This window comes from Tursiops truncatus, chromosome 20 (assembly GCF_011762595.2).
Source record: "Tursiops truncatus isolate mTurTru1 chromosome 20, mTurTru1.mat.Y, whole genome shotgun sequence".
Classification (NCBI taxonomy): Eukaryota; Metazoa; Chordata; class Mammalia; order Artiodactyla; family Delphinidae; genus Tursiops; species Tursiops truncatus.
The window spans coordinates 28,901,547-28,920,193 of NC_047053.1; the positions used below are offsets into that span (position 1 = coordinate 28,901,547).

Sequence of the window (18,647 nt, forward strand, 5' to 3'; positions counted from 1 at the left end):
CTAGCCACATCTCAAACCAAGAGGCCAGTACCCAGGCCTGAGGTATTCACATAAATGCTTTCTCAGTTGTGCTGGTGGAGATTTGACCAGTGCTTGGAAAAGTATTGCTTGGATGATGTGTCCACATTATTTCTTAAGGCTGTCCTCCTCTCTGTGAGTGTGCTGCTTTTTGTGGTGTTTTAGCTATTATTAGACAAATTCCGGCAGCCCACCATCTTGCCTTGGTAGCACTTTTTTGTCTCCTCAGGTAGTGATGAATTAGTTGCTCTGTCACAAAAGCAGGGAAATAGCAGCCAAGGATTGCTTAAGGGAGGAAGTGTACCTATTGCTTAGCTTACACGGGGAGGGGGAGGTTTAAAGAAAAATGTAAAATGAAAAAGGAGGAGGTAGCTGGCTCTTTCCATTCCATCCTTGATGAACCTGTCCTTTCTAAATATGACTTGTGGTCTGGATTCTAGAGTCACTCTATTGCTGGCATTAGCAAAGAATGGGAGGAAAAATGTGAAGAGATCAGGCTTTCTAACTTCCGGCTCAAAAACCTGAGATTACTGCACACTTCAAACTACTTCTGCTGTGTTCTGTGAAAAAAAGATTGTTTGCTCAAAAAGCTTAGGGAGTATTCCATATCCCTTTTCTCCTCTTGAAGATCAACCCACCTTAGAATATTAAGGACTCTGAGAATTCCTGTTACAGTACAGAACACCAACCTTAATCTACCATTTCCCACACTATTTGAGCGTGGACGTCTTAGCCCCTACTCCTTTATCCCATGAAAACCTAGCAACACTTTTTAGAAGACTGTTCTGCAGAATGCCAGTTTGCGGAAACGGTTAGCTGTACTTGGGGGAAGCACTTTGTTACTGCTGCAAAGTTTACCCTCTGTGATTTTTCTTTCACCTCTCTCAAGACTTTTCAACTAAGAGGATGAAAGGTAAGAAGTGGGGACGTGTGAAAATAATTCTATGAAGTTGTCTAAAATAAAGAGTAGCTTCTTAAAAAAAAAAAGAATTAGAAAAAACGGAAACTAAATGGCCTAACATGCATAAACTCAAGGAGATGGAAAAATGATAAAAAGAAATAAAAAGAAAGCAGAAGAGATGCATTAAAAGGTGACAGGGCTTCCCTGGTGGCGCAGTGGTTGAGAGTCTGCCTGCCGATGCAGGGGACACGGGTTCGTGCCCCAGTCCGGGAAGATCCCACATGCCGCGGAGCGGCTGGGCCCGTGAGCCATGGCCGCTGAGCCTGCGTGTCCGGAGCCTGTGCTCCACAACGGGAGAGGCCACAGCAGTGAGGGGCCCGCGTACCGTAAAAAAAAAAAAAAAAAAAAAAAAGGTAGTAAACAGGTTCAACAAGGTAGTGGGATATAAGATCAACAATCAACTGACTTTTTATACATCAGCAAAGAACAAGCCGAGAATGAAATTAAGAAAACAATTCCATTTACAATAGCATCAAATAGAATAAAATACTTAGGGAAAAATTTAACAAAGAAATGTTAAGACTTGTATATTTTTGAAAGAAAATAAAGAAAAAAGGAAAAATATTCTGTGTTCATTAACTGGAAGACTTAATATTGTTAACATGGCAATACTCCCAAACTTGATCTACAATACAGATTCAACACAATCTCTATAAAAATTCCAACTGTCTTTTTTTTTCTTTTTGCAGAAATTGACAAGCTGATCCTAAAATTCATAGAAAAATGCAAAAGATCCAGAATACCCCAAAACACTCTTGTATGGAGGACTCACACTTATGATTTCACAACTTGCCATAAAACTATAGTATCAAGATTGTGGTACTGGTGTAAAGACAGAAGTATAGACCAATGGAACAGAACTGAGAGTCCAGAAATAAACTCTTACATTTATGGTCAATTAATTTTTGACAAGGAGGCCAAGATAATTCAATGGGCAAAGAAAAAGAAAAGATGGACAATAACAAGTGTTGATAAGGATATGGAGAAATTGGAACCCTATATACTGCTGAAGAATGTAAAATGGTGCAGCTGCTTTGGAAACAGTATGGCTGTGCCTCAAAAAGTTAAACATAGTTCTCATACAATCCAGCAATTCCACTCCTAAGCATATACTTAAATAAAAACATATGTCCCCACAAAAAACTGTACATGAATGTTCATAGCATCATTATTCATAATAGCTAAAAAGTGGGGGAAAAAAATCCAAGCCCTCATCAACTGATGAGTAGATCAAACAAAAAGTGGTACCCACATACAATGAAGTATCATTCAGCCATAAAAAGGAATGAAATAATACATGCTACATTACAGATGGCCCTTGAACACATTATGCTAAGCCAGAGAAGCCAGATACAAAAGGCTTCATATTGTGTGATTCCATTTATATGAAAAGTCCAGAAGCAAATCCACATAGACAAAATAGATTAGCAGTCATCAGGGGGATAGGGGGAAGGGGAAGATGGGGAATAACAACTCATGGGTATGGAGTTTACAGCAAGAGTGAAAGCAGCTCTTTTGTCCCTTTCCTGTTTGCCCATTTCTGTTCCCCTCTAACCTTAAAAGAACCTAATTATAGGAATGAGATCACTAGGCAATTTAACCCAACTCTTGACTTTTGCTCTCCTGAATGCACACCATGCCTTGTTGATTCTTTTCCTAGAAAAAAAGAAGTAAGAATGAAGAATTTAGCAGTTTAAAAAAATGACTAGCTTTCTACTCCCAACAGCCCCCCTAAGCAATCCTGCTTGGGATCACTTGGGCAAGATAACATCTGAAGGGAGAGCCAGCCAATGTGCACACAAACTGGAGAATGATGCAGAATCCAACCTCCTGCCTCGATGATTCACTGAGGTTCCCCCCCACCCCCCCACCCCATTTTTCCCCTTAAAAACTGTCATGGCTGGGCTTCCCTGGTGGCGCAGTGGTTGAGAGTCCACCTGCCGATGCAGGGGATGCAGGTTCGTGCCCCGGTCTGGGAAGATCCCACATGCTGCGGAGCGGCTGGGCCCATGAGCCATGGCCGCTGAGCCTGCGCGTCCGGAGCCTGTGCTCCGCAACGGGAGAGGCCACAGCAGTGGGAGGCCCGCGTACCGCAAAAAAAAAAAACAAAAAAAAAACAAACAAAAAAAACTGTCATGGCTAAGCATGATCTTCGCAGTTGGCCTCTGGACACAAGTCTACCGTCCCCCCAGACTGCCGGCTTTTCTGATTAAAGCACCTTTCCTTTCTACTGACACTTGCCTCTCAAATTATTGGCTTTGGAGCAGCAAGCAGCCGAACCTAAGTTTGGTAATAAGAGGAGGGATGAAAATGTCCTAGACTTAGATAATGGTGACTGTCACACAATTTTGTAAATATACTAAAAACTGCTGAATTGTACATCTGGGGAAAAAAGGTGCTGTGAGAAAAAATTATGACCAATTTCTCCACTGCAAAGTATACATAAACTATTGGTTAAGGGAAAAAAATGAAGAAGTGATGCATTAACAGAAACAAAGGCAGAAATTAACATAATAAAAAGAAGACAGTAGATGAAATAAATCTAAGAACTAGGTCTTTGAAGACATGAATAAAATGGACAAGCCTCTAGCAAGTCAAATCAAGGGAAAAAATAAAACACAAATAAGCAATGATATAACTGAAAAAGTTAATATCCCATATGCAGAGGAAGTTTCTAAAATTTAAGGGAACAAATGACTTTATACCAATACATTTATCTAATAAAATTAATTTTCTAGGAAAATTAATTATGAAAACTGATTTAAGAAGCAGCAGAAATATGAGACCAATAAACACACAGAAATGAAAAAGGCTGTTAAAGTTTTATCCCTGAAAGAACCACTAGATAGCTTTATGGATGAGTTTCATTACACTTTTAACGAGCAGATAACATGTTAAAATAATTTTACAGCATAGAAAAGGACAAAAGCTTCTGAATTTATTCTACGAGATTGGCATAAATTTGGAACTCAGATGTGTTAAGGATAGTATAATGAAACTATAGCTCAATTTTACTTATTGACTACATAGTCAAGAATCCTAAGTATTAGCTAGGACTTCCCTGGCAGTCCAGTGGTTAAGACTCCACACTTCCACTGCAGGGGGTGCAAGTTCGATCCCTGGTAGGGGGAACTAAAATCCCGTATGCTGCGCAGCCAAAAAAAAAAAAGAATCCTAAGTATTAGCAAACTAAAAACAGCCAGTACAGTTAACCCTTGAAGAATAGGGGATTAGGGACGCCAACCCTCCATGCAGTCAAACATCCAGGTATAACTTTAGAGTCGGCCCTCCTTATCAGTGGTTCAGCATCCAAAGACTCAGCCAGCTGCGGATTTACTGAAAAAAATCTGTGGATAGGAGGACCCACACAGTTCAAAACCATGTTGTTCAAGGGTCAATGGTATATTAAAAAACTACAAACCAAACCAAGTAGAAAGACACATTCTAGAATTTCAACAATGGTCAGTATTAGATAAATAATATAATTCTCTGTGTTCACAAAGTAACAGGGCAAAATAATATGATTGTTTTGACTGACAATAAAAAAGCATTTGACATAATTCTACACAACTTCTTGACTTAAAAAAACTCTTAGTAAGTAGTGTTGACTGAAAAAAATGCACACCCTAAAAGTTGAGAATTATGTTTTATTTGGCGGAGTTTCTGAGGACTTCAAGCCCGGGAGGCAGCCTCTCAGAATAGTTCTGAGGGACTGTTCCAAAGAGGCAATGGAGGAGCCAGGATATATATGGGTTTTTTCAACAGAGACCAGGTAGGTAGTTGGCACATCAAAAGATTACAGTCAGTTACAAAATATCAAAAAACCCAAAAAATCCCACAGATATCTCAAGTTAATGAATTAGCACTTTTCTACGTATGGGAAGATGCAAGAGTCTGGGCTAATTGAAATCATTCCTTTCCTTCTCATCCTGAATTCCCTCAGGACTCTTTCCCATTCTGAATTTCCTCACGCAGCTGCAACATCCTTTGTTTACTGATATGGCACACAACATTTTTTCATTCACAGTAGGAAAAGAGGTAGTTTGGTGTAATGGTGAAAGCCACAAGCTTTAAGGTTCAAGTTCTTAGCTCTACAATTACCACTGTGAAACTCTAGGACCCTTTAATGCCCTGTGCCTCAGTTTCTTTATCTGTAAATTGGGGATAAAAATAACTTGCCTCATCGAGTTGTTGGGATTAAGTGAGTTAATACATGTGACTCAGAATAGTTAGAATGATACCTGGTACACAATAAACACTTAGTAAATGTTAACCATTATAGTAAATGTTAAACATTATTGTTGTTAGGAATAGAAGGATATATTTTTCAACTTGATAACAACTACCTTTTGAAACATATAGCAAAATTCAAACTTAATGAGATTAAGAACTAAAGGAATTCCCAAATAGAGTTGAAAACATTACAAAAATTCTATAATTGCTATTAGTTAACATTGTTCTGAGGTCCCAGCCTAGACAATGCAATATGAAAAGTAAACAGGCAGGAAAGGAGTGGATAAACGATGACTATTTCCTGATGATATGATTGTCTACATAGAAAATTCAATATAATTGACTAAAAAACTTAACAATTTAAAAAGTTCACTAAGTGGGTTGAATACATATTAAAACCAGTAGTCTTCCTGTATGTCAGTAACTAATAATTAGAAAATATTATGGGGGGGAAAAAGAGATCCCATCACAACAGCAACCTAAATTATAATATACCTAGAAATTAATAACAAGACACATGCAGAACTTATATGAAGAAAACTAAAACTCTGAAGAAGTATATGTCCATAACAGATGACTTGAATAAATGGAAACACCACATTCCTAAATTTGAATGTTTTAGTACTGAAAAGATGTCAATTCCTCAAATTAAATGTTAATTAATGCATTAAATGTAACACAATTCCAGTCAAAATTAATTTCTGGAAGAGTAAACATGTAAGAGCCATCAAAGAAGTTTTGAAAACAAAAATAAAATGAAGGCTACAATAGCTACGACATGGAAGCAACCTAAATGTCCATCAACAGAGGAATGGATAAAGAAGATGTGGTACATATATACAGTCAAATATTACTCAGCCATAAAAGAGAACAAAATAATGTCATTTGCAGCAACGTGGATGGACCTAGAGATTCTCACGCTGAGTGAAGTAAGTCAGACAGAGAAAGACAAATATCACATGATGTCGCTTATATGTGGAATCTAAAAAAAGGCTACAAATGAACTTATCTACAAAACCGAAAGAGAGTTACAGATGCAGAAAATAAACTTATGGTTACCGGGGAGTGGGGCTGGATAAATTGGAAGACTGGGATTGAGACATACACACTACTACATATAAAATAAATAACTAACAAGTACCTACTGTATAGTACAGGGAACTCTACTCAATACTCTGTAATGGCCTCTATGGGAAAAGAATCTAAAAAAGATTGGATTGTATGTATTTGTATAACAGATTCACTTTGCTGTACAGCAGAAACTAACACAATATTGTAAATTACCCCAATAAAATTTTTTGAAAATTAAAATTAAAAAAGAAGAAGGCAAACATATCACAGTATTACAAACTATAAAACTACAATGGTTAAAAAAGTGTGGGTCTGGTACACAACACAACAAATATCTGGTTGAACAATATCAAATTGCTCTTTTTATATGTTAAAAAAAAGTTTCATGGGACTTCCCTGGTGGTCCAGTGGTTAAGAATCTGCCTTCCAATGCAGGGGACGCGGGTTCAATACTCGGTCGGGGAACTAGGATCCCACATGCTGAGGGGCAACTAAGCCTGCGTGTGCAACTACAGAGCCCATGCACTCTGGAGTCCATGCACTCTGGAGCCCATGCGCCACAACTAGAGAGAAGCCCGCATGCCACAACAAAGAGCCCGTGTGCCGTAACGAAAGATCCCACACACCGCAACTAAGACCCGATGCAACCACAAATAAATAAATAAATATTAAAAAGAAAGAAAGAAAGAAAATGGTTTCTTGGGAATTCCCTGGCAGTCCAGTGGTTAGGACTCTGTGCTTCCATTGCAGGGGGCACAGGTTCGATCCCTGGTCGGGGAACTAAAATCCTGCAAGCCGAGTGGTGTGGCCAGAAACAAACAAAAAGTCTCATATTGGCAATTTCACCTGGTTCAACCTCTATGAATGAATTTAAAAATAGAACTATGTAAATACGGCAATTTGGTCTATAATATAAAGGATGAGTTCCATATTGTTGAACAGAGCAGATTCTTCAAAAAACATGTTTCGTGGGCTTCCCTGGTGGCGCAGCGGTTGAGAGTCTGCCTGCCAATGCAGGGGACACGGGTTTGTGCCCCGGTCCGGGAAGATCCCACATGCCGTGGAGCGGCTGGGCCCATGAGCCATGGCCGCTGAGCCTGCGCGTCCAGAGCCTGTGCTCCGCAACGGGAGAGGCCACAGCAGTGAGAGGCTCACGTACCGCAAAAAAACAAAAAAACCCCACAAAAAACATGTTTCGTTTGGGTGGGTGGGTTGGGCAGGGGGGTGGATCACTGAACTTATTACCTCACACACCATCATGGAAAAAACAAATTACATATGGAATAATGACCTAAATGTAAAAAAGTTAAAAAACAAAACTAGAACTAAGGCAATAAGTGTTGTTTTTATAAACTTGGAGTTGAAAAGGCCTTCCAAATAAAAACATTAAATCCCCAAACCATGAATACTATTAATAGATCTTGAAATTTAAGAATTTAAAATTTCATGTTTAGCAGAAAACAAAAACAAGTGACAAGAGGGGAAGTATCTGCAGAAATATGTAACGAAAACTTTTTGCAAAAGTCCATCCAAAAAGCATTATTTCTTTTGGTTTTAAATTTTCATTTCCTTGACAACTAGATATGGTTGAGTATCTTTTCATACATTTACTGCCGTTTTGTATTCCTACTTATGTTAACAACCTAATCATAATCTTTACTCATTTTTCTATTATACTGTCATCTTTATTTAAGAGAATCCTATGTATTTGGCAATTATCCCCTTTCCTATTCATCTCTACTGTATTATTGCCATCAGTACCAAGCATTAATATATCCCATTTTAATAAACACACATATGGAGAGCCCAGAAATAAATCCTCATATACATGGTCAACCCAAGTATCCATCAAAAGATGAATGGGTGAACAAATGAGTATATACACACAGTGGAATATTATGCAGCCATAAAAAGGGAGAATATCAGCATCCCACAAGATATTCCTTGTGTCTGTTCATGAAACATCTATTCTTGAACAGATATTTGCACTGAATGGTACAACATGGAGGAACCCTGAGAAGCTTATGCTAAGTGAAATAAATCAACCACAAAAGGGCAAATACTCTATGTTTTCACTTATATGAGGTACCCAGAGAAATCAAATTCATACAGACAGAAAGCAAAATGGTTGCTGCCAGGAGATGGGGGGAGGAAGAAGGGAGAGCTACCGTTTAATAGGTATAGAGACTCAGTTTTGCAAGATAAAAAAAAAAGTTCTGTGGATGGATGGTGGTGTTGCTGGCACAACAACGTGCATGTACTTAATGCCATTGATAGGTACACATAAAAAGGTGAAGATGGTAAATTTTGTTTAACAAAATGTGGTAAAATTTACCATGATTTAAAAAAAAATTTTTTTAAATTAAACACAATTAGCATATGAACCAGCAATCCCACTTTAGGTATATACCCAAAAAACTGAAAGCAGAGACTCGAACAGATATTTGCACACATGTGTTCATAGCTGCATTATTCATGACAGCCCAAAAGTGGAAACAACCCAAATGTCCATCAACAGATGAATGGGTAAACATAATGTAGTGTATATATACACACACATGCATACAAGGGAATATTACTTGGCCTGAAAAAGAAATGAATTTCTGACACTTGATACAATATGGATGAACCCTGAAGAAATTATGCTAAAGTGAAATAAGTCAGACACAAAAAGACAAATATTGTATGATTCCACTTATATGAGATATCTAGAATAGTTAAGTTTATAGAAACAGAAAGTATAATAGTAGTTACCAGAGGGTAGGGGAAAGGGGGAATGCCCAGTTACTGTTCGAAGGATATAGAATTTCAGTTTGGGATGATGAAAAAGTTCTGGAGGTGAATAGTGATGACTGTTGCACGACAGTGTGAATGTACTTAATGCCACTGAATTGTACAGTTAAAAATAGTTAAAATGGGGCTTCCCTGGTGGCGCAGTGGTTGAGAGTCCGCCTGCCGATGCAGGGGACACGGGTTCGTGCCCCGGTCCGGGAAGATCCCACATGCCGCGGAGCGGCTGGGCCCGTGAGCCATGGCTGCTGAGCCTGCGCGTCCGGAGCCTGTGCTCCGCAACGGGAGAGGCCACAACAGTGAGAGGCCCGCATAACGAAAAAAAAAAAAAAAAAAAAGTTAAAATGGTAAATTTTATGTTATGTATATGTACCACCAAAAACACCCAGGTAAGAAAAGTATATACGTTTAAGAAAATGAAAGAAAACAACACACAGATAACAAACTCTTTCCTGATTCCACAACCCCTCCAGGGACCACCCAATTTATTGTGACAGTTCTTGAAGGAGCTGCGCAGACATGCTCTGCTTTCTCACCTCATTCACTTCTGCTATACCCCTAAATGGAAATGGTTCTTAAAAGGGTCACCCGTCCTTCATTTTGACACCTCTCAATGATACAACCACTCCACTGTTTTGAGATGCATTTAAAAATTTTTTTGAGATTTCATTTCTTCTAGTTTTTCTCTGCCCTTAATGATTGCTCTTTTCAATTTCCTTTGCTGGCTTCCCCTTCATTACCAGGCCTTTAAATATTTAAGTGCCCAGAACCAAAATTTCTCCATTTAAATTCCCTTCATACTTGATCCCTGGCTTTAAACAACATCTGATACTGTTGACTTCCAACTGTTTATATCCAGCTTTAACCCCATATCCTTCAGACTTATGTAGCACTCAACTGCCTATGAGATATTTACTAGAGTATCTAGCAGACATCTCAAACCTAGTATGTTTAAAAAAGAACTCCCGACTTCCTGCCCCTATGGCACAACAATCCCCATATTTGATTTGTGTCTTTTTCCTTATTTGATTTGTGTCTCAATTAATGACACCACCTGTCACTAAGTTGCTTAGACCAAACACTGAAACATCATTCTTAGTTTTTTTCTTTCCCTTAAACCTTTCTTACGAGGTTTGTGGGAAAGAACTGAGCCTTCCTGGTCTAAAATATCTACTGTATGTAATAGATTAACTTCTGTCCTATGTATCTAGAGTAGTACTAGTTATATACCATCCTTGGGAGAATTAAGAAAGGCTGGAAGACCATGAGCAAGCCCACCTACCCAGTGTAGTAACTCCAGAATAAGTCACCGTATTTCACACAAGCTATTGTTACAGGCTGTTTACTGGTCTCACAACTCCCACTCTCAACCCTTTTCAGACCCTTCTTCACACAACAAAGAAAGTCATCTCTGTAAAAAGGTTTATCAGATCATAAACACCCCCCTGATTTTCATTCTCTAGAGACTTTCTCCTAAAATCAGAATAAAACTCAAACTCCTTATTGAGGTCTTATAAGACCTACCTGACCTAGATCCTGCCTACCTCTCTGACTTATTTCCTGTCACTCTCGCCTCTGCTTAATTCAGCATGTTCAGCCAAAATGGTCTTCCTTCGAGCCTTCAAACATGCAGAGCAAATCCTTTATATGGGACTTTGCATTTTCCATTCTGTTTACCCTGAAGAATGCTTCCCCCAGATCTCTGCATGGCTGCCACCTTCTTAACCTTCAGATATCAGTTCAACTGTTGCCTCCTGAGAGACTTTCTGACTACCCTAACTAAAATAGCACACACCTCACTTGCTCTGCCCATCTCACTCTGTTGTTTCCTTCACGCACTTTTTACCTACTGAAATTATCTTTACTTGTCTACACATTTTAATGTCCAATTCCTATCACATGAATACATGGATGCAAGATCCACGAGGTTAAGGATTTTGTCTTGTTTGCTGACCCATATACAATAAGCAACCAAGAAATGTTAGCTCTATTACACAGCAGAAAATATAGAGTCAGTTTTGGATGGGAGAAAAGGCTGTTTGCATTTGTAGTCTTAATTCATTGTGAGGGAGATGTTTGAATATTATTATTCTGAAAATAACCTGTCCTCTAGCTTCCCAAATGACACATGGAGAAATAAAACTAATAGGATCTTTTTCACTTACAGTTTCGTATGTAACAACTGGCAACTGATGACCTTGCCAAGAGCTCCATTCCCAAATCCTGTAATCTGCTAGAGTTTTCGGTTCCACATGCAGCCAGAGCTGCCTGGTCAACAGAAAGAAGGCTTGCCGGCATGTCTCCAGAAGCAGCATTGCTGCTTTTTATTTCTGGAAGTGTATTCTTTACATCAGTTTTCATACATCGAACTTCAGCTATTTGAGTTTTGAGTCTTTTTAGCATCTTTAAATCAGAGGGAACTCGCCACATTGCCTGCTGCTTCCTTTGGTCTTTATCTTTTCGAGAACACGATGCTTCAGAGAGAAAGTGACAAGTCGTGTTAATATAGACTTTAACATTCATGAAACCATTCTATACTGTGACTATAAGCAAATTTGAGGTGTAAATAACTTAAGGTGATTTAGGTGGTATCAACATAAAAGCATGCATTAAATCCCATTAATGAAAATAAAGACAGACACAAGTATCCTACTCTATTCACACCTACAAAGTTAAAATCTGGGTCACATTATAATCACTCAAATCTGAATTATGTATTTACTTCTAAAAGTTTTAAAAGCTGCCCTACTGCCTGGGCTTTCTTCTTTATAGTTTTCCACTTTTCTCAAATTTTCTATACTGAGCTTTTATTATGTTCACAATAAAAAAAAACAGAAAAAACATAAACCTAGAAGCCACTTAGTCTAATATGCTATACATATTATATAAAAAATATATGCTAACTGAATTGAAAAAATTGATTTACTGAACTATCATCCAATGTAGATATAGCTATTAAGTGCCATGGAATATCATAAAAAACTAGTTCCTTGTCACTGAGTCTTTGCAGCCACTAAACTAACAATGCTTTCACTCTTCCAAGAGAAAGTAGTTAAAGTTGTTTTTAATTTCTTTTCGCCCACCCAAATATTAAGAAGAGAGAAATGACCAAGGAAAACACACACTTTCTATGCAGGAAGAGCAAATGAGGTAGATATTTTGGAAATCAAAGAACATTATGACTGACACAAAGCAAAAAGAAACCAAGTTCCCTACCCAAAAAAATAACACACACACCCCCCAACAAACAGGGGACCAATAGGTACCCTAAGTAGACAAAAGAACAATTCGGAATGATAGCTGAACCTGCTTACACACTGTAACAATCTACTGCCATATAACAGGGCAAGGTAGCATCCTAGTGTGTGCAACAGCTATCACCCCACTTCTACCATGCGAAAAGAACCCAGATTGTGTTCAGGTATTAGGTGGGCAGCAGTGTGCTCTGGACGGTTAGGTCCATCCTTTGTTCGGCCCCAGAGGATATGAGTCTAGGACTGGTCTAAGCTCATTCTTCTTTGAGCATTTAGGGTGGGCACATGACTCAGAGTTTCATCCAAAAGCTGGGGGGAGCGGAAGCAGAGATTTTCTATCCTGATAGGGAGATTTATTATGTTGGGTGATACAGATAATAAGTAGAGGAGCTTGAATTCAAACGAAGGAGTCTGCCTCCAAAGTCAGTGATCTTAATATTAATAACTTTGCTCTCCAGCGTCACGGAATAAGTCTCTTTTCCATCCAGTCTTTTCTTTCCTGCTAGTAACATATTCTTGTGAATAAATGATGTATGAAGCTGTGGCAGTCATCTTATTGCCATGACAGAAGAGGCAAGAGAACTGCAGGAAGACCATCCCTTGCCCTGCCTTTAAATACCTGATGAACCTGGAATCACTTACCTCCAGACTTAATATGCATAATAAAGTGCCTTTATTATTATTAGTTAAGCCACGATTAGCAGCATTTTGTTACTTGCAGTTGAAAGCAAGAATAAGAGAGAGGTTTTAGAAATCCAGGGTTTGGTTGCAGATCTACCATTTAGTTGCTGTAACTTCCTTTAAGTCCTCCAACTTCTGAGTCCACTTATTATTTATTTGTAAAATGAAGACAATAATATACATGTAACAGGACAGTTGTGAAGCTCAGAAGATTTAATGTCTGTGAAAACACTCTGTAGCACATTTCCATTCAACCCATTGTCCACCAAGATGTCAGGGCAGTTTGTTTTCTAAAACCCAAATCAGATATTACTTTCCCGCTTAGATTCACTGAGGAAAGCACCAGCATGGCACACAAGGCCCTACATTATCTGATTCCACCTTCACTCTCAGTGGCTTTATCTTCTGCCTCTATCCCAAACATATCCAACCTTTTGGAACTGTTTGCATCTCTAACATACCAGCCATGTTCTATCTCGTTTTCATCCTTTTCACACGTCCTCTTTCCTTTGCTGTACTAACCCAAACTCATCAGGTGTAATCTGAAATGTCTCCTTCTTCAGGCACCTAAACCACCAGCTGCTCCCCTTCTTTCAAATCAATTCTCACCTAATTTTGTAGAGCACAGGGAGTCCACTTCTACTGCAGTACTTATCACATTACAGTAAGGAAGACAAACATGCAGAATGTGAACAACTTAAGGGCTGAGATTACATCTTAGTGATCTTTATATTCCAGGCCAAGCAGCCTATGGCACAAAATACTCAAAATGTTTTGCTAAATAAAATCTTTGTGGCTCCCACCTCCCACCCTACATCCACCTGGACTTAAATATGAAAACCTGTATTAAACCACATGGTTCGGTTTATTATTACTAGAAACTGACAAGAATTTTTAAAAGTAGGAAGCCCAAATGGGAAAATACAAAACAGACTTAAACAAACCTCCATCATCTGAAAAATCAGTTAATAAACAATTACTGAGTTTGTTTCAAATGCTAAGCACTGTGCTATGCAGAGGATATAACAGTGAACAAGACGAACACCCGGTCTTTGCCCTCACAAGGCTCTCAATCCACTTCAGTACTGTGTGGTTAAGTGCTAAGACAGGACAGTGTAAGGTGCTATGGAATTTCACCAAAGGAACCTGACAACTTAAGGATACTTACTGCACTGAAGATGAGAAGCCTTCCTGAATTTGCCAAGTTATAAGGTTAATAGAACTGAGAGTCTCAGCTATAACACTTCTTTCATATCACTCAGTTGTACCTTTCAAGAATGACAATTCTCTACAGCTTCTCCTCCAGACTTCAGTATCTGTCAATGCTGTCACCCTTCTCCTGGTCACCTAAGCCACTTCAGAGTCCTCTTTACCATGTTACAATTAGTTGCCAAGCCCCATAAACTCTACCTTTACAAGCATAACTGTTTGCTATAAGTAAAATCTTAATTATACATTGCCTAGGTTAATCTGTTCCCTAGAGGTTAAGTACAACTTTTATAATGTCAAAAGATTCTGAAGACCTTATCCCAGCTCCACATATTTTTAAGCATATAATAATTGAGAAAATACACAGAAATGTAGGAATTTGTCCTCTCATACTAGGAACCACAAATAAACTTCTACAACTATACCCTGATTAGATTTTCAGGTCTGATAGCTTTCTCAGCCCTGCAAGCTTTCTAAAATACAGTTTGAATCAAACTACTCCTAAACTAAAACAATGGCTCCCCACTGTCCACTATGAATAAATTCCTCAGGCAAGCATGAAAGGCCTTCCACAGAACAGATCCAACTTGACTTTCCACTTCTATTTACCATTACATGTACCTTAAAATCTAGTTCAGCTACATTATCTGTTGTTCAAACCCTGATGCCCCTTACGATGTTCTTTCTATGGCACAGTGGTTAAGAACAAAAACCTGCAGTGAGTCTGATACATGATAGGTGTTCACTCAATATGTGTTGAAAGAAACAAAAGGATAATAAAGGAAAACTAAGAACAACTCTATGCCAACAAATTTGAGAATCTAGATGTAATGGACCAATTCCTTGAAAGGCAATCTGCCAAAACTCACACAAGAAGAAATATACAATATGAATAGGCCTGCATCTATTAAAGAAATTTAATCAGTAACTGATACCTTTCCAAAACAGAAAGCATCTGGCCCAGATGGGTCCACTGGTGAATTCTACCAAACATTTAAAGAAGAAATTATATAAATTCTCTACAATCTCTGCAAGAAGCAGAGGGAACACTTCCTTACTCAATCTATGAGGTCAGCATTACTCTAATACCAAAACCAGACAAAGACATTACAAGAAAACTACAGATCAGTATCTCTGATGAACATGAAACCCTCAACAAAATATTAGCAAACTGAATTCAACAACATATTTAAAAACTCATACACCACAACCAAGTGGGATTTATCCCAGGTATGCAAGGCTGGTTCAACATTCGAAAATCAATTAATGTAATCCATCACATCATATCAACAGATGCAAAAAAAAGCATTTGACAAAATCCAACAACCATTCATGATAATAAGACCTCAGAATAAAGGGGAACTTCCTTAACTTGATAAAGAATATCTATGGTAAACCTATAGGGCTTCCCTGGTGGTACAGTGGTTAAGAATCCACCTGCCAATGCAGGGGACACGGGTTCGATCTCTGGTCTGGGAAGATCCCACATGCTGCGGAGCAACTAAGCCCGTGTGCCACAACTGCTGAGCCTGCACTCTAGAGCCCACGAGCCACAACTGCTGAGCCCTTGTGCCACAACTACTGAGCCCTTGTGCCACAACTACTGAAGCCTGCGCACTTAGAGCCCATGCTCCGCCACAAGAGAAGCCACCGCACCGCAATGAAGAGTAGCGCCTGCTCACCACAATTAGAGAAAGGCTGCATGCAGCAATGAAGACCCAACGCAGCCAAAAATTTAAAATAATAAAATAAATTTATATATATAAAAAAAGAAAACCTACAGCTAGTATCATACTTTATGGTGAGAAACTTGAAGCTTTCCCATCAAGATCAGGAACACCTTTTCACCACTCCTTTTTAATCTCTACCGGAAGTTCTAGCTAATGCAGTATGACAAAAAAAGGAAATGAAAGTATACAGACTGAGAAGGAAAGAATATGCAAAGAATCAAAAATGAACATCGAAATCCAAGCAATCTTTTTAATAAAAAGAAAGCTGGATCTTTTTCTAACATTATCCTTTAAATATCCTCTCATAGAAAGGTTATCTTCATTTGGCTTCCATGACTCTGTTCTCTCTCCTTTCCAAAGCCTCTTCATCTGACTCATCTTCCACACACTCAATAAAAATAGATGTTCACCATGATTATGTCCCTAGCCCCTTTCTTTGAAAAACTTCTTGAAACTCACCCCTTTGCAATCTTACTCCCTTAGTTTTAATTAGCCAGTATCACTTCTAGGCAAATAACTGCCTGTATTCCAGTTCTTAATTTTTAGCTGTCTACTGGGCATCTCTACCGTGATATCCCACTGGTATGTCAAACTCAAGATGTTTAAATCCAAGCCTTGCTCTTTCTCTCTACTATTTCCCCCATCTTCCTTGTCATCAGCATGTTAATCACCTGGATTTGAAACTCAAGTCATCTCATTTATATTATTAATTTTAACAGAAAGCTAAACTTTCAGAGAACCAAGATCTTACTCTGTTTATGTAGTCTGCATTCTTTTTTTTCCGATGACATTGAATATTTTTCAAAAACATGATTTTACCTGTCTATAAAATATGCTATTCCATGGCAAAACTGTAATTTTTCAACCATAACTGAATTGTTGGATATTTTCAACAACTCTGATTATTTTCTCTTTGGAATATATTCCTAGAAGTGAAGTTACAGGATTAAAGGATAGAGGTATTTTACACCTACTGCAAAATTTTCCTTCAAAATTGTTAAACCAATGTATACATCTACCTACAGAAACAGAACTTGTCTGTTTCACTAGGTCTTTGCAAACAACGCTGGTTATAATTTTTTTTAATTAATTACTTATTAATTTATTTTTGGCTGTGTTGGGTCTTCGTTTCTGTGCGAGGGCTTTCTCTAGCTGCGGCAAGCGGGGGCCACTCTTCATCGCGGTGCGCGGGCCTCTCACTATTGCGGCCTCTCTTGTGGCGGAGCACAGGCTCCAGATGCGCAGGCTCAGTAGTTGTGGCTCATGGGCCTAGTTGCTCCGCGACATGTGGGATCTTCCCAGACCAGGGCTTGAACCCGTGTCCCCTGCATTGGCAGGCAGATTCTCAACCACTGCGCCACCAGGGAAGCCCTAACACTGGTTATAATTTAAGCAAAACCTTTGCCAGTGTGATAAGTTGGTTTTTTTTTAAGGGTATTTCTTTGTTGATCACAAGAACTATGTGTAATTTTTATTTTCTTCTTTACAATTTTCTATATTTTAAAAGTTTTCTAGGGCTTCCCTGGTGGCGCAGTGGTTGAGAGTCCGCCTGCCAATGCAGGGGACACGGGTTCGTGCCCCGGTCCGGGAAGATCCCACATGCCACGTAGCAGCTAGGTCCGTGAGCCATGGCCGCTGAGCCTGTGCGTCTGGAGCCTGTGCTCCGCAACGGGAGAGGCCACAACAGTGAGAGGCCTGTGTACCACAAAAAAAAAAAAAAAAAGTTTTCTAAAACAAAAATGTCTCAGAAAAAAAATGTAAAATTATTTACAATGTGGTAAGTACTACAAGAGTACAGGCATAATACAAAATGTACTTCAACCATAGATAAAACGCAACTGTTTCATAACCTGATTGGAGACACTCAGATTGAGGACCCAGGCTTCCAGGAAGTATACCTTAGGAAAAAAGAGGCCTAAATAATCCAAGCTCTGATCTATCCCCCACTAGAGCAGCTCTATTTCTCTGTTTTCTACACTGAGACTCTGCCTTAAATTCTACTTGAAAAATGAGTTCTGCTGCTTTAAAGAAGCATCAAAATCACTGTTGTAAATTATTGATTTAATCTGTATAGTAACTGTTGTTTAGGAAGGTAGAAAAATGTTCAGTAGGGACTTCCCTGGTGGTGCAGTGGTTAAGAATGTGCCTGCCAATGCAGGGGACACAGGTTCGATCCCTGGTCTGGGAAGCATCCACATTCTGTGGAGCAACTAAGCCCGTGCACCACAACTACTGCGCCTGCGCTCTAGAGCCCGCGAGACATAACTACTGAGCCCACATGCCACAACTACTGAAGTCTGTGCTCCTAGAGCCTGTGCTCCACAACAAAGCAAAGCCACTGCAATGAGAAGCCGTGCACTGCAACGCAGAATAGGCCCTGCTCGCTGCAACTAGAGAAAGCCTGCACACAGCAGCAAAGACCCAACGCAACCAAAAAATAAATATTCCTTAAAAAAAAAAAAAAAAGAAAGAAAAATGTGCAGTATATTTTAGGAAGCTTTCCAACAAAAATGGTTTTTAAAATGTGTCATTTTAAAGTAAATGCCTATGTCTAAAAGTTTCAAAAAGTCCAGGTTTGACTATACATTTAAATTGTGTATGTGTATACAGTGTATTACAGTAACACAAATGTCACTCCTCTTTAACAAATAATTTTTCAAAAAAAAATACTAATTGGTATACATTTTTAGGCTATTAAAC

At 38.8% G+C, this 18,647-nt stretch overlaps 1 protein-coding gene across 15 annotated transcripts in view; it reads right to left on the reverse strand.

Moving 5' to 3' along the window:
- Positions 1-18,647, reverse strand: part of TRIM37 (tripartite motif containing 37) — a 163,907-nt gene that overhangs the window by 63,350 nt on the left and 81,910 nt on the right. For all 15 annotated transcript variants that reach the window (XM_073797194.1, XM_073797197.1, XM_073797198.1 and 12 more), the window contains one exon: positions 11,239-11,547. In XM_073797194.1, the coding sequence (XP_073653295.1) occupies positions 11,239-11,547 (309 nt within the window). The remainder of the gene's footprint in view (positions 1-11,238; positions 11,548-18,647) is intronic.